The following is a 19,585-nucleotide window of genomic DNA, read 5'->3' as shown; positions in this document are numbered from 1 at the left end:
GTGTTTGTCAAGGGGAATTGTAATTAAATTATCGCAAAAAAAAGTATATTAGTCTCTATTGTCATACCTACGTACGTAGACCTATGCACTAACAATCCCATAAAAAAAAAACCACAGAAACTGACGACACAACCTAGGGTCTACTACTAGCCAAGTAGTAGAACCCATAAAAAAAAAACCACAGAAACTGACGACACAACCTAGGGTCTACTACTAGCCAAGTAGTAGAACCAGGGTATTCCACATTTAATGTCAAAAAATATGTTGCCTTTACGCTGAAGAGGGTTAGGGTTAGGCTAACTATTATCGAGATATCGTATGGTACCCATGTTTTATCAACCCATGAAAAATAGCCACACACTGGCGGCAGTAGAAAGGCCTATCCAAGCTAGTGGGGGAGGAGAATGAATACAAATAAATAAAATAATATTAAAATTATTATTATTAATATTAATAACAATAATGCTAAAATCCGGTTTGGCTCTGTGGTTTAGTACTTTAGTCAGCAGAAGTACAAACAGTAACAGACCCCATGGATGGCAAAACGAACAAGGGAAGATTTAACAACGAAAAAGATTAAGAGATGAGATCGATATTTATTGGGGAAGAGTGAAATGGTGCAACACAGCAAGAGAAAAAGCTTGATTTGACGTCGACATCCTGAAACATTTGTCCAACAGTGTACCGACAGTAGCTGATGATGAAGCCTCTGAAAGTAATCAACGTGGTCGAGCCTTGAGTCTAGACGCAGGTTTCCCGGAACGCCGCCCTCAGCAGCGAGTGCGAAGCACAACTCAGGGTCGAAAGTGGAACGTGAACTTTGGATATGATTTCGTAGTCAGATTTGCGAGAAAAACTTCAGCTACCCGTATTTCTCGAGCTGTAATTTGTATGGCAAGGAGATTGTGCAACCCTTCATTCGTATTAAGTGAATTTACGCCCAGAAACTTTGTAGTTATTAATATTTTGGTTATAATAGAAAATATTCATTTTTTGGTGACGTCACACTCACATTAGTTAGCATGCATACATCATAAGCTAGATATGTCACCTTTTCCTGGTAAGGCAAACTTTCCCGGCGGCGTGCTTTTTTCATGGATAAACAAACACCACTGCTTTGCACATGGATGCCTTGTCCAAGCCAGGGTTACAAGAGCCGCATTGTTAGCATTGTATAATACTTAAACAAGGTACCTCTGCAAATGAATTATTCTTAGTTATTTTTTTTTCTTATTTTAATTTATTTCTTCCTAAAGTGTACTCTCTATCACATATAATTCCACTGTCTTAGTTAGGTGTTCATGTAACATTGACATAATTGTTAGCTAACAAGTTGTGTGTATTTCTTTGTGAAAATTAGTACCGCGGTGTACTCATTTTCACAAAGCATTTGCATCCCATCTTGGAAATTATTGTCTCCATATCTTCGCTAATTGGATTAATCACCGTAATTTAGCTTACACTTATGATTTAGGGAGCACTTAAAATGTAAAATAATCATTTCAGTACCCGACAAACTCCGAACTTTATTCATTCATTAGGCCTACATAATAGTTTCATATTGCTTTACTATATACTCCAACATCACTGGCGCATGGTAACAACCAACTGACTGCAGACCATTTCCGGTCACACATTACTCTCCATAACACAGCACCCCCTAGTTCCGTCACCTCTGGGTGACAGCTTAATTAATCTACAATATGGGATTACAACCCAGACAAACTGGGGCCCAGCTGCAGGAAGAATCTTAGGTGACCCACCCTTTGATAATTCCATATTCATTTGGATCATTTATTATTTTAACATCAATTTTATTTTTAAAATAATCTTTAATTCATATACAGTATTATGCATATTGCAGTAAAAAATTAGGCATCCATAACAATAAATAAGCATAGGGCTATATTAAATTGATCTATATGAAAATACAGTTGCAGATTTATTTATTGAAACAGCTAACTTCAATACGATAACAAATTTTACACATAGGATAAATATGGAAGTAGCTGTATACACAAATTGAAAAAGTTACAGAAGTTTCGGCATTTTTTTTATAGGAAATATTTCTTGTTTTATAATATTTATTTTTAATATTTGCACCATGGAACTGTTAACCACCATCATATTGCCACATATGAACAACTAAAAATTATATTTGTTTTGCTTTAATTTTCTTCAGGGAGGTAATGTAGAAGATGTGTCAACTCTGTGCCTGCTTACTTTTGTTGTTGTTCCATCACTACCAAGAAATGCTGCTGTAGAATGGCATGTCACAGCTCATGTGAATCGGGAGCATTGGCAATGTAAAGCTCTGTCCTCACTCTCAAACTTTCTTTGACAGATAATGGTTATATGCCCATATTTAGTCATGATGTGAATATACATGGTCATGATAATTGATGTCATCATGAACTTAGTTAGGCATGTCACATGTTTTGCCAAATGAAATTTAATGCTCTGGACAGGGTTTAGTAGAAACTTTTCATCATCAGATTATGTATTTATTGAAGCCAGCTATTTTGAAAATCGTATAGGCATGAAATATAATCAGAGAAAACAAACATAAATCAAAACCTAAAATTCTTAAATTGATGTTTTAAAATTTAATAGATTATGTCTGATATAGAAACATATGGTTCTTCAATCCATTTTTGTATATAGACCTATGAGGGTATGGCCTTATCAATTTATTTAGGCGGTCAGTTTTTCTTCTTGAAAGCCTTTGAAAGAATGCAATAATGACGTAAGAAAGTTTATCCAATGAGATTATTATCGCAAAAAAATTGCCTTTCTGTTTCCGGTTTAACCTAAGCAAATGGATTGGTATAGGCAAAGTTATGACGTAAATAAACGACCCCTCACAAACCGACTCAAATCCTGCTGAAAACACTCTAATATTGTTTATATTTTCATAATTCAGCCCAAAAAAGGGGGGTGCTAAATATTTGAAAACAAATATTTTGTAAATTGTTTACAATAGCTATATTTATAACCTTCTATAAACCTTTTGAACCTAAGTTATCCGACCTCTAGTATTTGTGTTACCATTTTTGTAGTAAAATCAGTCAATGTTTTTGAGGAATGCTAATGGTTACGAGATAGGGTGATTTTCACGGCGGCGCATTTGCAGTTTAGTGGACCAAACAAATTGATATGGGCGGTTCTTTTAGAAACACAATATCTACATATTTTATTACAAGTATTTGAAATGTTAAAGCACTGATAAAAAGATTTTAAAAATCTCCTAACACTACACATAAGTGGACCTAAATAAAATGAATATCATTAGAGCTATCTATGGAATTAAACTGAAGGTTAATGAAGCCTAATGTTGAAACCAGGTTTTTTTTTATATTTTTACTTTGGAAAATAGAAAATGACTGAAGTAGGATAAAGCCAGGGCCAATTAATATATATGTGTAATTTATATTAATTGTAAATAAGGTATCTCACAGCCATAATGGAAATCAGTATTGTATTTGTTGATTTCTGCTTCGTGAATATAAAAACATTTCCCACTTAATACTACCTAGATTTAACAGAGTCCAAACATTATAAAATCTAAAGAGATGATAAGTTTAAACAAAAAAAAGACACAATTTAGATGCAAGACACATTGTAATCATAAGTCATTTACTGCAAATTGCCACCACAGACAGTGTCAGTGCAAATTAAATAATAGATGCAGATTTATTTATTATTTGAATTTATTATTATTAATTTAATTTGTTAAAGTGAAGAAACATTTATTTGTTCTCTTTAGGTTTACAAGAGGTGAATGACAAATGTGGAATATACTTGTCATCAGAATGTCTGTTCTCTGCAGATGAAGGAGTGGCCGTAATACTTCTTACTGCAGGTAAGTCAAAACAAGACAGTTTGTCAATTCCCAGAACAATTTCATCTGGTGGTCTTGAGTATGAAAATTCATCTTGATCAACCTACAAAATTTGAAGACATACATGTTGGATTTTTTTTTTAATCTGTCTGGTTTCATTCTTAACTTTTTTTTTGCATATTTCGTCTGGAGTCTATAGTCCTTTGTTTTGGAATGGGCCAACAATATTAAGTTCTATTGGATGTCCCTCTTCTCTTATGGATAATTTTACCAATTTTATATAATTTAAGAACTGATTTAGCATATTCAGTTACATAATATCCCATTTTAAAAATAACGAATCTAGTGCGCATTTGTTACATAGATGCTCTCAACTACATTTGTGATGATGTCGCAGGTGCAATAAACGTATGCATGGCTAGGTCTATGTAGTTAACCAAAATACTGTAATTGAACCATAATTAATAGGCCTAGGCAGGCCTCTAATTTTGTGTACCGGTAATAATGTGAGAACTTATTTAGTCTGGATAATACGGAAAATATTGACCAACCAATTAATTCCCCGTATATACCCGTGCTTGACGACGATTTCAGCATTGATGAGATATTATTTGCTATAGGATTATTGAAAGACAAAGCTACAGGACCAAACGGTGTATACCCTGGGCTTTTTCGTTTTGTAACTTTTAATGTATTGACCTCCTTAATATTTATTTTTAACATGATTTTTAATACTGCATCAATGCCTTTATCATGGGGAATATCTCGTCTTACTATGATTTTTGAGCGAGGAGATCGTATGGATCCGAACAATTATAGTGGAATTAGTATTCCCGATGCAGTAACTAAACTCTTTAAAATTTTGCTTAAAAACAGGCTTTTTTTGTGGTATAAGCCTATGGATGAACAAACAGGGGCCCAAAAGGGCAAAGGGTGTTTGGAACAAATTATGACCTTACGTTTACTAATTGATTATGCGAAAACAACACGGTGTAAATTGTTTCTTTTATTCATAGATTTTCGGAAGGCATACGATAAAGTACCAAGGAGTAGTTTGTTTAAGATTTTGCAAGATCTAGGATGCGGATATAAAATGATTAGAATGTTGCGTAAATTATATAGTAGTACATCGTTCCTGTTAGGTAATGCAATAATATTATCATGCATTGGTGTTGAACAAGGATCGCCTAACTCATGTTTGCTTTTTGTTATTTTCGTTGATCGTTTAATTCTAATGGTTAAAGGATCGTCACCAGCCGATTCCTTTCTTAATCATTTGCACATACTTATGATGATGGACGACACAGTTCTAATATCATCGACGAGGAATTCATGTTTTCACAAACTAAAAATTGTGATTGAATATTGTCAAACTTATGGTATGGAGATTAATCAGGATAAAACAAAATTACTGGTTATTAATGGAAACAAACAAGATAAAAGTACAATAAGGGTTGAGAATATTACAATTGAGTCTTGTGAATCATATAGGTATTTAGGATCCCCAATAACTAGTCAGGGAACAATTAAGTCGGTTGTCGATCAACACTTGAAAGAGAGGAAAAATTCTGTTATTAAGTTTGGTGCTTTTTTAAATAGAAATCCTAACTTACCATTCATTTTTAAAAAGAGAATTGCTGAGTCAGCAGTAATGTTTTCGTTATTGTACTCTAGTGAGACATGGTTAGGAGATGGGTTTGCAAACTCATGTCTACTGTCTTTGTATATGAATGTTGTAAAACAACTTCTTGGAGTAAGAATGCAAACCCCCAATGAATTATGTTTGATTGAGGCAGACATGCCAACCTGTGCATTTCGAATGAGAGATGCCCAAAAACAATGGTTAAAGCATAATATTGTTAATAATCCGAATTCATGCTCCAATTATTACCGCTCTAAGTTTGTGTCAATCGGTGGATTCATCCATGTTAAGACATATATATGCGGTATCCCAGATTTAGGTACGTTGCATGACGAGATGGTGCGCCTGAGAACTTGTATTGTGGATAAAACGACAACACGATTTAATCAGTATAAAGCGTTTAATCCTGAACTTATACAAGCACAATTTTATTTATGTAAGAATGTTCAAGAAAATGAACGAGTTGTAAAGTATCAGGAATGACACTAAATAGAGGGAAAAAACAAAAGCCTTTTGGGTTGGTAAGTGGAAAGATAGAATGGATGAACCACTTGATATGTGTTGGGTGAAACAGCCGGTTAAAGTTTTAGGAATTTATGTAGGATACAATTCAGATTCATATTGTGTTGAAAATTGGGATGAAGTGTTAGAGCTTGAGATAACAGATGTGTATAAGAGACAGCTGGACCTTATATAGAAAACTCATTGATAGAAATGTTTCTTCAACTCTTGTTCATTTTTAAATTCCATGGTATTCTAGACAGAGTTTCTGTATCTGTTGGGGGAGTGAAACATCTAGAGATTTCAGTATCAGTAATGGTGTCAAGGTTGAAGTTTATCTCCTCTGTTGTATAATGTGTACATTTCAGAGCTTATTTCATTACTAAGTGAAGCTAAACAAAGTTGTGTCCACATTAGATTTAATAATCTGAGTTATGCAGATGATTAGAATCTGTGCATTCATTGTACTGTCTCTTATACACATCTAGATGTGTATAAGAGACAGCATATATGTATTTAGGATCCCCAATAACTAGTCAGGGAACAATTAAGTCGGTTGTCGATCAACACTTGAAAGAGAGGAAAAATTCTGTTATTAAGTTTGGTGCTTTTTTAAATAGAAATCCTAACTTACCATTCATTTTTAAAAAGAGAATTGCTGAGTCAGCAGTAATGTCGTCGTTATTGTACGCTAGTGAAACTTGGTTAGGAGATGGGTTTGCAAACTCATGTCTACTGTCTTTGTGTATGAATGTTGTAAAACAACTTCTTGGAGTAAGAATGCAAACCCCCAATGAATTATGTTTGATTGAGGCAGACATGCCAACCTGTGCATTTCGAATGAGAGATGCCCAAAAACGATGGTTAAAGCGTAATATTGTTAATAATTCGAATTCTCATGCTCCACTATTACCGCTCTAAGTTTGTGTCAATCGGTGAATTCACCCATGTTAAGACATATATATGCGGTAATCTCAGATTTAGGTACGTTGCATGACGAGATGGTGCGCCTGAGAACTTGTATTGTGGATAAAACCACAACGCGATTTAATCAGTATAAAGCGTTTAATCCTGAACTTATACAAGCACAATTTTATTTATGTAAAGGATGTTCAAGAAAATGAACGAGTTGTTTTAACACGTTTTATTTTAAGTTCTCACTATCTAAAAGTTGAGACAGGTAGATGGTCCCGAATAGAAAGAGATAAAAGAATGTGTAAGTGTAAAGAAGGTGTTCAAGATGAGCATCATATTTTACTTGATTGTAAACTTACCAAGGAAGTTACGGTTCAGATTAGAAATACTTACCATAATGTTAACGAAGTCTTGTTTGGAACTGTTCTTCCACAACAATTGATGTCCCATATTGTTATGAAGGCAATGGAAATATCTCAAATGTAAAATGTATTTATTATGTATGAAGTTTTTTATGTTGGACTTTGTGGTCAATAAATATATATATATAACAAAATGTGCATGCTGTCATGAGTTAACTGGATAATAGGCCTACCTTCTTGGCTGATCATAACTTGTGAATCCATTCAAGATTTTTTGTCTGTTCATTGTGTTAGTTTGCTTTCTGATGTTGATAGACTATAGTCCTTTGTTTTGGAATGGCGCCAACAATATTAAGTTCTATTGGATGTCCCCCTTCTCTTATGGAGAATTTTACCAATTTTATATAATTTAAGAACTGATTTAGCATACTCAGTTACATAATCTCCCATTTAAAAAATTACGAATCTAGTGCGCATTTGTTATGTAGATGCTCTCAACTACATTTGTGATGACGTCGCAGGCGCAATAAACCTATGTAGTTAACCAACAATACTGTAATTGAACCATAATTAATAGGCCTAGGCAGGCCTCTAATTTTGTGTACCGGTAATAATGTATAACAAAATGTGCATGCTGTCATGTGTTAACTGGATAATAGGCCTACCTTCTTGGCTGATCATAAACTTGTGAATCCATTCAAGATTTTTTGACTGTTCATTGTGTTAGTTTGCTTTCTGATGTTGATAGACTTTATTTTCCTTTTGTGTACACTTACCTCTTTCACTAAAGTAGCAGCATCTCAAACTATGATGTGATTTTGGTGTGGAGCATAATCAGTTGTTCATTTACTGCTCATTTAAGTGTGAAGATGGTGGTTATAATACTTCTGTGTTATTTTCTGTGTCTGTATGATAATCTTTGACGTCTGGTGAGGTTTCATTCCCAAGTGTGTTTGTGTTTTTTGTATAGAGTCTGATCTTATGGCAATTGTTATGTTCTGGAATACCGCAACAAAAATTAAGTGTTAGTGGATTTCTCCCTCAGTAGCAGCTGATCTTAAACTTGAGACAATTCATAGGCTCTTTCATCTATGTTCATCTAAAAAGTGTTCTCAGTTTTGTTTGGTGGAAGTTGGACAGTAAAAAATGTAAAATGACATTCCAAGCAGAACAAAAACCACCTAAATAATATGACAATATTTTTATCATAACACTATAACAATGTATAGTTTTTTTTTTACTTTCTTTAATATATTGATTTTGATTTATGTTAAAAAAGATTTATTATAAACATAATACAAAATAACCATTTTAACTGAAGACAGTCATTCCTAAACATGAAAAATTGGAAAGTCAGACCTAAATTTGACATGATATAATCCCATTTATTTGAGACATTTAAAACTTGTTGAAACTGATTTTTATCAAAAATTTTTACACTTAAGCAGACAAATGTTAGGCCTATTTAATCAACTGTGTGTGAGATGCAAGGTTAAAAAACTTTATAAAGCTGAAGTTTTTTACAGCGATGTAAACACTTTAGAAAATTGGTCGATAACTCTTTTATATTTTATTGATTGTTTAACATTAATCTTATCAGGAGAGTTTAAAACAGTAGTGGGCAACATAAAATATGAAGAATGTCAGGGGTTTGCGAAACAAAATATAATTAAAGCCTCCCTCCTATATCATAGGTGTAGATCCCGGGGGATGGGGGATATATCCCCCCTAATATTTGACAAGGGGGGATAGTCCATTGTAAAAGACTGTCACAGAAATAATTTGCACTGCCTTATGCGCTTACAAAGATGAAAATTAGCATAATGTATTAATGTTGATGATAAAATTATTTTATCTGGTACCAATCTAAGCTCTTCTTTCCTTAGATGTTAGGTGTGCTTGCAAAGAGAGCCACATTTCAAACTGAAGGGTGTGTACGACATCAGTAATGTTATGTCAATTCCAAGAATGATTAAGGTTATATCGGTTGATGAGGAATTTATTGATTAGGCCTATAATAGCAAATTGCATCAATTTTTTTTGCAAAAACAAGGTTTCCAGCTTCAGAGGGGGGCACATCCCCTGTCCGCACAAGGGCACACATTGGCGCTAACACCAGGCGCGTAACAGGGGTCTTGGGTCAGAGTGGGTATTTATTTTCCCGGTTAGTAATTTACCATACCCATCCCACCCCACTCCCCATATAGAAAATAATACGACATAGGGCTTATCTTATTTATAATATAGGCCACACGTTTTGATTAATAACAAACTACCAAGATACAAACAAACAATCATGATCCTTTCTATCTAAATACTAGCTCATGTCGGTATTCAAATAAACCAATGGTTAAACTTTTTTTCTTACAGTACTTAACAAAAGAGAATATTTTGTTGTGTTGTGAACAGAAGCTTAACACTTATTTTACTGATTTCTCCTAATAATAAATTATAGTGGAACATGTCCGACAGTTTTGATCATTGTTAAAGAACTTAAGAATACGTATGTCCAAATGTAAAATAATGCACGAGACCTAAATTATTGATATGAGAAGTATTTTACAAAGTCTGATAAAATTAAATCTCAATTAGGCCCTACATGCTTTCGAAAAATTCTGCTAGGACTAGACTTAGGTCAACCTACTGGCTAAGTTTACCTTAGGTCAAATCAGGCCGCTATTTATGTTGTAGCTAAAAAATACCCCACGAAGAATGTTTTTTTTTTTGTTTGAGGAACGGTTCTTTTGCGTTCTCGGCACAGTATTGATTCCGTGCCAAAGAATTGTTCTTTCGGACGCCAAACAGAATGGTTTCCTATTTTTGTGGGCCTCATTTCTACTGCCAAAAAGAAATGTTCTTAAAAAGAACGGTTCGTAAGAACGTTTCTTCCTCGTCAGTAGAAACTGGCCCTATGATTGATTGATTAGTAACAAAATAATCTTGAAATGATACTCAATTTCTCTTTTTTTTTTCTTGTATAAAACTAAGATATGCTAATAAATGGCCTTTCGTTTAATTTTTTTTTGGCAAAAATATGCAGAGACTCTGATTTTAATTTGACAATGTATTCAAAATTTAGAAAGGAGATTCATCAGCTCCCTTAAATCAGGCCATTTTCACATTACGAACAAATTTCAGCAAAGAAAACAAATTCCCAGTGGGCTGATTCACTTACAAGTTGAATTTGGTTCAATTTGCTCCATTAACTAATATTGATCTTCTGCAAACCTAAAATTAGCACAGTACATTAAGATATAGATACAATGAATTTCTCCTTCAGACCAATTATTCATCAACTTGTTTGTTCCATTTAGTAAAAAGCATTCATGATATTTTTTCCAGTTTTATTTTAGTTTTTTATTCTTCAAATATATTTTTATTCTTTTACTATGTAATTGTAATTTTCATACTTAAGGTATATGGTTCTGCTGCTCTAGAAATACAGACTGAATCAAGATTCATTGATCTTGTTGTGCACCAAGCTCTACATAGCTACCCAGTGATAATGACAAAATGTTACCGTGGAAATTGTGCAAGTCATTTACTTAGAATAAATTACTCTATTAATGGTTGCTGAAGGAAATACCGGAGTCTGAATTTTTGTTTTGTTATTACTCTACTAGAACTTCCAACTTGTCCTAGTTAGATTGTATGCACTTAATTTGGGAGAGAATATGTCAACTGATATAGACTAATTTGAACCCAAGGAACAACATGGAATGTGTGCCAAAACCTGTATCCAAGACGAACAGCCCAAAAATTACCACACCCCTTTTTAAATGATCACGCCCTCTTTTTCATTGGAAGTCCTACTTTAAACAGTAGGCTAGACAATATGAACATCAGGGGTGGTGCCAGGATTTGCCCGACAGGGGGGGGGGCCGATGTCCCCGACAGGGGTGGGGCTAGTTCCCCCGACGAGGTGTCAGATTTCCCCCTGACGAAAGCAAAGTGGGCGTTGTCGAGCTCCGATTAAAAGGTACCGAAAGTGGTCCTGGGGTGAAGCCCCCGAAATTTTCGACAATTTAGGGGTTTCAAAGGCTTATTTAATTGATTTTAGAGTCTACTAATAAGTAAAAAATACATATAATATTTTTTTTGTCCCCGACGAATTGTGCTTTTTCTCCCCGACAGGGGTGCCAGCTCTCCCCGACGGGGGGCCCTGGCCCCCCGGCCTCCCTCTGGCGCCACCCCTGATGAACATGCTGTATCGCAAAATAGGGTTTTTCTTTTATAAAAACACATGATGAGGGGATCAAATTTCAGAAATCTCACCTTAATCACAAGTCCCGTTCATATAGAAATTAGCTTATACCTGTATATGCAAAATAGGGGACATGCCCCATTTTTTTATTGAAAGCACTACTGTAACAGTAGGCTAGACAATCTGAACTTCTTGTAAACAAGGGTTTTTCTTTTATAAATGAACATATGTGATGAGGGGATAAAATTGCAAATTAGCTTAAATATGCCAAAAAATAGGGCAATGCCCCTTTTTTAAATTTGTGTGTCATCATATGACTAAAACCGTTGGAATGAGGTTGATCCCTGATCGACACCATGTGATCTACTCTACGTGGAATGGAGCAAGGAGTAAACAACCTCGTCTATCGTATTGTGTAGAATATGCGTGTATTTTTAAGATATATCATCACAAATAAAGTCAAAACAAATATTGTTAATTTTATATTCAAACACCTTTTCTCTCGTCATCACTAACAAAAGAATATTGACAGTTGATTAGAGAGAAAGACCTTGTTCTATGTAGTGAACACATGATCTACTCTACTAAATACTAATGGGCTGGGATCGATGCAAAGAGAGGGAAATGAACAGCCTCACTCAAGTCGTATGTTGTCATGACATGAGTAAAGTGAAAAGAATACAATTAGGCTTATTTCCAACTCAAACTATAATTTAACGCGGAAAATTGCGACCATTTTGAATGCATAATTTGGAGGTGTTCCCCCAAAGGGATTTTGGGTAATTTTGAGTTCTGAACTTCTCAAGACCTATATTTTCAGATATACATATATATATTTCAGTGAAGTGTCCGTTTTTTATGAACGGTAATTGATAAAGCAATACTTATTAATTGAATTTACGTGAATTTCTTATGAAACACGTTTTTATATACTGAATTCCAACTGATTATTTTAAAAAATGGTGGGCTAAATCATTGCCTTACCCAGTAAAAGTTTTACCAAGGCAATTCAACAAAAGGACGCACATCTCGGGACATCAAAGGATATAACTCTGGCATTGACATTCTATGCGCTGCACGCCCCTACACACTGATCCATATCAAACAAACCATAACTGTCAGTGTGTGATGAATTACCCACGCGCATGTTTGTTGCCATGATAATCAACCATCGTGCGGTGATTACGAAGGCCTAATGATCATTTGCACTAACATTAGACTGAAATTATACTTTACCGATGAGGTGGTGTCCGGTGAATCATGAGACTTTCTTCGCAAAATAAATAAATAAATTTTCTGTATCTACTCAAATTTTCATGCACCTTAGTCCAACATTGTCAAAGTGACAGTTTAATGTTATACAAGAACATTAAATTTTATAAAAATTGTAAAATTTCAATTGCTATAACTTTTTATTTTGTTGGTCAATTTTCAAGAATCAAATTGTATTTTATAGAAGCACTTAAAAAGCTGGTGGTAAAAAAAATCGGATGTAACAGACATTGCGAAGTCCACAAAATTAATGAAATAATAAGTAACACCATAAAACGTATGTCATGCATAGACTAATAATTGACGGCTGTACTCGTAAATAGTATTGGATTGTCGATGCCACAGTAAAGATCAATGGACTGTATGTACGCGCTATGTTTGAGAGCGGAGATGTGCGTCCTTTTGCTGAATTGCCATGGTTAATCGTTATAGAAGAAATTATACCGCGATTTTCAAGCAGAGTTTTCCTTATGGTTGCGCGCCACGCTTGACCTCAAGATACCGTATATACTTGTGTATAAAGCCTGTTTTCCTCTTGCAAATTTATTAACACGAGTCAAAAGCGTTGGTAGTTTGAACAATTTCTACTTTTTGCGAAGTGGAAAAAGTGCGCAACCAATCAGAGCTCAGGAACCGAAACCAACGACTTCAATTCACGCGAATAAATGCCTGTAAATGGAGCCAAATGTAAGGCTAATCTTCCAACAAAATGCTTACGTTTATGAGTTTTTAAACATCAAAATCTTATTTCTCTGTATTTGAAATTGTGTTAATTTAAACTAATATTTAGTAGCTTCATTACAGTAGACTTACGGACGATCCGCCCATAAAATTTGTATGTTGTACGTATAAGGCGACTCCCTGTTTTTCAATTGTAATTTGCTATTTTAAGCCTTGTCTTATATGCGAGTATATACAGTAGCTGTATCTTTCGTATTGAACGAAGACACCGCAGTTCGATGATCAGTTATACAATACTTCAAAAGTAAAGCGTATTTTGGTTTTATTATGGTGAGATATGTTCTTTATTTAGTGAGAAAAGAAAATGATATATCCCAACTGACTCATTGCTTTGCACATTGCATCATTACCCAGATTGTTCACTGGATCATGACCATATTTTCTCTCCTAAAACATTGGAGATTGATTTTTGAGGAGAGCGACTGTGAATTGCCATATATAGTTGATGGACTGCAGTCAAAACAACTGTATGTTGTTGCTTCCTATTATTTTATACACTATTTTTACACAACTAATAATTACCACTTCAAAGTTTTCCGTTTCATCATTATTTAAGCTTACATATATTGTTTGCATTAAAAAATATTGAAATGTATCTAGTAAATGAAATTTAAATTGTGGGACACGGGTCGTATCCAAAACCATAAGTAGTACCAAAAATGTATCCACCCTTTAAAGTTTTTGGACATTTTCTGAAATTCCGTCACTCTTTAAAAAAATCCTGGTGAGAGGGCTGAATAATTTATATGAATATATTTGGTAAGTATCATGTCTGTCATATTTGCATTATACTTGCTTCAAATGTAGCTATCAGTCATAAATTGTTACCTTTAATACATTTTAATGTTGCCCGATGCATTTAAATGCTCATAAATTGTTACCTTAATACTGTACCTTTGATGTTGCCCGTCACATTCAAATGTTTATAAATTGTTACCAGTAATACCTTTTGATATTGTTCCGACTCATGCTAATTGCAAATAGACATTAGGTGAGTTTATGACATTGATATCTTGTATTTGCTGAATTTCTAGGTTAGAATGATTCATGTATTCTATTAACAGAAAATACATTACCACTCTTCATTCTTTTAGTGACATAAATTAGAGTAAGTTTAGGCTTTAAGGCCATTATAATACTGGTAGTTGTATGATTCCATTAGTCAATTCTGAACTGTTTTGTCTACTTTTTTTTAATTATTCCAATATAAAATATAATATACCAACCATTTCAGAGGCCTTCAGCCTCCTCCACCTCTAGGCGTGTGGGACTCTAATACAGCCTTACATGCTGGTTCTGGTTTACAGAGGCAAGGTTTCATTCGGTATGGAAATCTTACTTTTTTTTTGTTTTGTTTTGTAAATATATAACGTGAATATACATGAGGAACACACAATTACATTTCTTAAAACGGAAAATTAATCATCTCATTCCCAAATTTCTTTAAAAATGTTTTTTTTTTTTTTTTTTCCCCTATAAAATTATCAATAAAATTATGAATTTTACCAAGATAACAAATAAATTCGACAAAACTATCGCCATTCCTAGAATCAAAAGGCAGGTAAATATTAACAAGTAATGTAGTGTTATTCCTCTCACCTATTTCAATTGCCTCATTATTCCAGGAGATATAGCTTTCTAAAAACTGTACAAAGTTAAGGAGCCATTACCGGCATGATATGAAAAAGGGGGGTATGGTGTCTAAAATTCAAAAAGCCGTAACTTAAAAACCGCTTGGCAATTGGAGCTGAAATTTTGGATTCTTTCTTTTGACATATCAAGGTATTTTTAGAATTTTTTTTCAGGAAAATCCAAGGGCTTCACATAGGCATGGTAGTTGATTTGAGCCGGAATGACCCTTACATTTACCTTTCTCCACCCAGGTGAATTAATGAGTACCTGGTAGGATGATATGGCATTGAATGTATGTATCGAACTCAGTATCCAGTGACCAGGGAAAATAATGATGCCAGTGCCTTTCATAATCTGCGGATTGTGATAGGCGCTATATAAATTCTGGTTCTTATAAAAAAAAAAATCCTTAAAAAGTGCAGCACCATTAGTACTATCAACTGAGACAAATGAGATTCGGAATAGGTTGACGGAAAAATATAGGTAATGTGGCGTTGATCATATATGATAGCACATCAGTCGGCATACTCTCAGGTTATCTGGACGTGCATTTCTGTAGATTGCTACAGTTATTTCTGTTTTCACATTAAGTTCAAATGTTTTCTTAGAAGCATGAATTTCTGATTCATCAAACAAACTAAAGCACACTTGATGCAGCTGATCAAAAGTCATCGAATTCATGTTATGTGACATAATAATTCATCTACAACAACCAGATTTGATTTACCTTCTTCACCAGATATGCGATGAGTAGCACTAGGCTTATTATGATTGTTGTCCGTGATCAGTGACATCTGTGTCACCCAGCCCATTCAACAAGGAAACAGGCGCGAAAGGCCTGGACCTCCTTTAGTCCAAAAAAACTTCACTAAACATAATAATCCAAAAGGAAATGTCTTAGAAAGCACTTTAGTTGAAAGATTAAATATGTAACATCAGTTATAGTATCCAATAGATCAGAGGAAGAAATTGAAAAACAACCGCTCGTAGCTAGAAGGCGTAACTGTAAAAGTAGAACCCCTATTAAGGGGACACCTTCGGGACCAAAAAAAGCATCTCCTAATAGGATACTCCTATTCAGGGGACACTAACCAAAACGTGAAATTGTCCCCTTTTTAACACTCTGACCGCCAGCGGTTTGAAAAAATAGTATCAGCCACCGCGAGACATTTTAGCAAATTTTAACACTTTTCCGAAGCTCGTTGAGAGTGTGTATGTGATCAGATTGGCATGTAGTGAACACTACAAGAGCTACAAACATGTTAGCTTTACAATGGTACCAAACATTTTATTCTGATCACAATCGGTGACCCGTAACAGTAAAATGAAAATGACTCACTTTTGGAGATTTACGCAATTTTGCACAACGAAGCTGAGATAATATCGATTTCGTGAAAGTAAATCAAGACCGCACAACACTAATGTAAACAAACAAATAGTGAACTACTTACGGTCCAGACTGAATATAGTGTTCAAATTGTCAGTACACGTTGGTAATTACCCCATCTATCAAATTCCGTACAAAAACCTGAAACACGGAGATCTCCGTGTTTGGCGGACGAGCGTTGCGTTAGCAAACACGGAGATCTCCGTGTTTGGCGGCCAGAGTGTTAATAGGGGTTTTTGGCATGTTTTCATATAACGATGACATATAATTCTTTATAATTTTATTTTTATTGACATAATTAGAACTAATTTATATCAATAATTTGCAATGCAAATACAATTCCTTTTTAATATAAAATCAGCAGAAATGTAACTAAAACAATAGTTTTATATGTTCCCAATATTGTTTCATGATGCAATGTTAATGAATGAATTAGGATGGAAAAACGAAGAAAAAGGAATTGCCACGGTTAATGGTCGAAATTGACAAGATTGACATGCAGTAGGCAAATTTTACTCCAATATTCAATTCTGGTTTATTGCTCAAATTTCAAAATTCAATTTTCATTTTCAATTAATTTCAATTTATTCAAAAAACCTCCAGAACAGAGAAGTAAAGTAGTAGGCCTAGAAAAACAATAGAACAATTTCATTAAAACGGACAATACAGTATATTCATACATATACCAGAACAATTAAAATAAAAGCCACAACAAAATTAGATAAATTTTCAAAATATAAAATTCAATCAAATCAATAAGAGGTGAGAACAGAACACCACTTTAACAGATACAAGCAACACAACAACCCATGACAATACTTAAACACTACCAAACAACGATGGAGTATTTTAGTTGATTCAAAATTCTTTTTGTATTTCAATTTCAGTTAAAATATAATTATTATTATTAGTATTATTATTATTATTATTATTATTATTATAATAGTTATTATTAATATTATTATTATTATTATTATTATTACGTAGTCAACAAAAGCTCGCCCTTGACAAACAGCAGTAGAAAGGTGATAATAGTTAGAAAGTGTAAGTTCCTTAATAAGTTGCTCAAAATGTGTCACTTTATAAAGTTAAGTGAATTTTTCTTATTTTGAGACTGTTGTAATTGTTGTGATGGGGGGGGGGCCCAGCAGGGGCTTAGGTCCCCCTTCCCATCGGACAGGTCAAGCCCCCTTTTCGGACAGAGCTTGTCGTGCATAAGGTGTAAAAATGGGCAGTTACGCCCCTTTTTCCCCCAGTTTTTAAATATTAAAAAATCTGTATCTCAATTTTTTTCTGTCTTAGAAAAATCAGTTCTACAACATATCAAAAAATGTTTTCCCTCCGGAGCCTGACTTTAAGATGTCATAGTCATAACATTTCAAACCTCAGCCCCAACCACAGGGTTGCGGTTGTCTAACACTCCATTTCTAAAATCCCCACGAGAAGGCGTTTGGCTTCTCCTAGTCAGATACGGGATCCCGTCAAAGTTTATATCACTTCTGCGCCAATTCCATGATAGCATGTATGCCCAGGTCCGCATTGGCAGCGAGACATCGGAAGCATTCTGGGTTGTGCATGGTGTAAAACAAAATTGCCCGTTGGCACCCACACTTTTTACAGTTTTAGAGCTCACCAACCAACATCTTGCGGAATTGGTCTACATCCGCACCAAGGCGGGCAAAGTCAACTTGGCTCGACTAAAGGCCAAAACCAAAGTCCGCACTGTTTTTGTTCGCGAGCTGTTGTACACTGATGACACCGCCTTTGTTGCACATAACCACAATGATTTTCAGAAAATTTTTGATATATTCAGCCGTGTTGCCAGTGCCCTAGGGCTCTTTATAAATGCTTCAAAATCTCAGGTTGTTTTCACTCCTTCCGCATCACTCAAAAACATACCTTCAGTTCTGATGAACAACACTCCACTGATTATGGTTGACAATTTTACTTAACTTGGGAGTTATATAGTGGCGGAGGGCAGAATCGACTCTGAAATCAATGCCCGAGTTAAGTCGGCTTGTGCATTTTTTTCGGGTCTACGCCATCGCCTCATAAAGAAGTATCCATCGCTCGACGAAATGTTGTTCCCGCCAATCTTTTGTATGCAGTAGAGACCTGTACACTGTATCAACATCACATCAAAAAGCTGAACCAAGTACAACTTCGACATCTCGGTCACATCCTCGGCATCCGCTGGCAGGAGAGGATCTCAAACGTCAAGGTTCTTGAGCTAGCCGGCATGCCAAGTGTCACAAAGTTGATTGAGGAACGACAGCTCAGATAATAATAATAATAATAGTAATAGATGGATTTATATAGTAAAAAAAAACGAGGTCTCTATGCACTCGACAATATTGTAGTCAAGAAAACAGAGAAAATAGCCAGAAAAAAACAAAACAAATCAATAAACACCAAGCTAGCACCCAAACCAAAGTATGGGGTTACACCATCACTGCCAACCGGAAATCTGTGTTTATGTACTCTGGTTAGCATCGGTTAAGTCTTGATCTTTTCTGGGATCAGGTGCCTCCTAACCTGGACCAAACAACACTAGCTAGCGAGGTGAAACAGAGAATTTGAAAAAAAATGTAGTTATAAAGAGTCAAAAAGAAAAGTTTTGAGTCGCTTGTTAAAGAAGTCAATTAATGCAGATTCACAGACTTTAACGGGTAGTGCATTGCACATTTTTGGAGCCGCAACACGAAATGATCTCTCACCATATGTTTTCGAATGGCACCCAGGAACAAACAATGTTGATGTACGTGGGTGATAGGTTATGGAGCGGTTTGTACACAAGAAGAATTTTGAAGTGGATACACTGTCAAACTGGAAGCCATTGTAGGTCTTTGAGTATTGGCGTGATGTTCTGTGACTTTGGGGTGTCACCTACGAAAATTCATATATAATATGAATGTCATAGACGATCAATTTGGATCGAAGGTCTAATGTCTGTCCAACAATGTACACAACAAAAAGAATTACAAACTTTTAAATTTAACAAATAAGTAAATCTTTATTTCTAAAATAATAGGTCTTCTTTTTAAACAATAAACAACACAATACAAACAATACAAACATAGAAAACATT

At 34.8% G+C, this 19,585-nt stretch overlaps 1 protein-coding gene across 1 annotated transcript in view; it reads left to right on the top strand.

The window, feature by feature from the left end:
- LOC117115323 (diphthine--ammonia ligase-like) overlaps nucleotides 1–19,585 on the top strand; it is a 60,478-nt gene that overhangs the window by 32,351 nt on the left and 8,542 nt on the right. The window contains exons 14-15 of the mRNA XM_033259063.1: nucleotides 2,183–2,306; nucleotides 3,767–3,862. Of these exons, the coding sequence (XP_033114954.1) occupies nucleotides 2,183–2,306; nucleotides 3,767–3,862 (220 nt within the window). The remainder of the gene's footprint in view (nucleotides 1–2,182; nucleotides 2,307–3,766; nucleotides 3,863–19,585) is intronic.

Source organism: Anneissia japonica, unplaced genomic scaffold (assembly GCF_011630105.1).
Source record: "Anneissia japonica isolate Jap-2015-1 unplaced genomic scaffold, ASM1163010v1 scaffold287800_len1627635_cov199, whole genome shotgun sequence".
NCBI lineage: Eukaryota > Metazoa > Echinodermata > Crinoidea > Comatulida > Comatulidae > Anneissia > Anneissia japonica.
The sequence above is the reverse complement of the archived record's forward strand: the minus strand, read 5'-3'. Positions and strand labels throughout refer to the sequence as shown.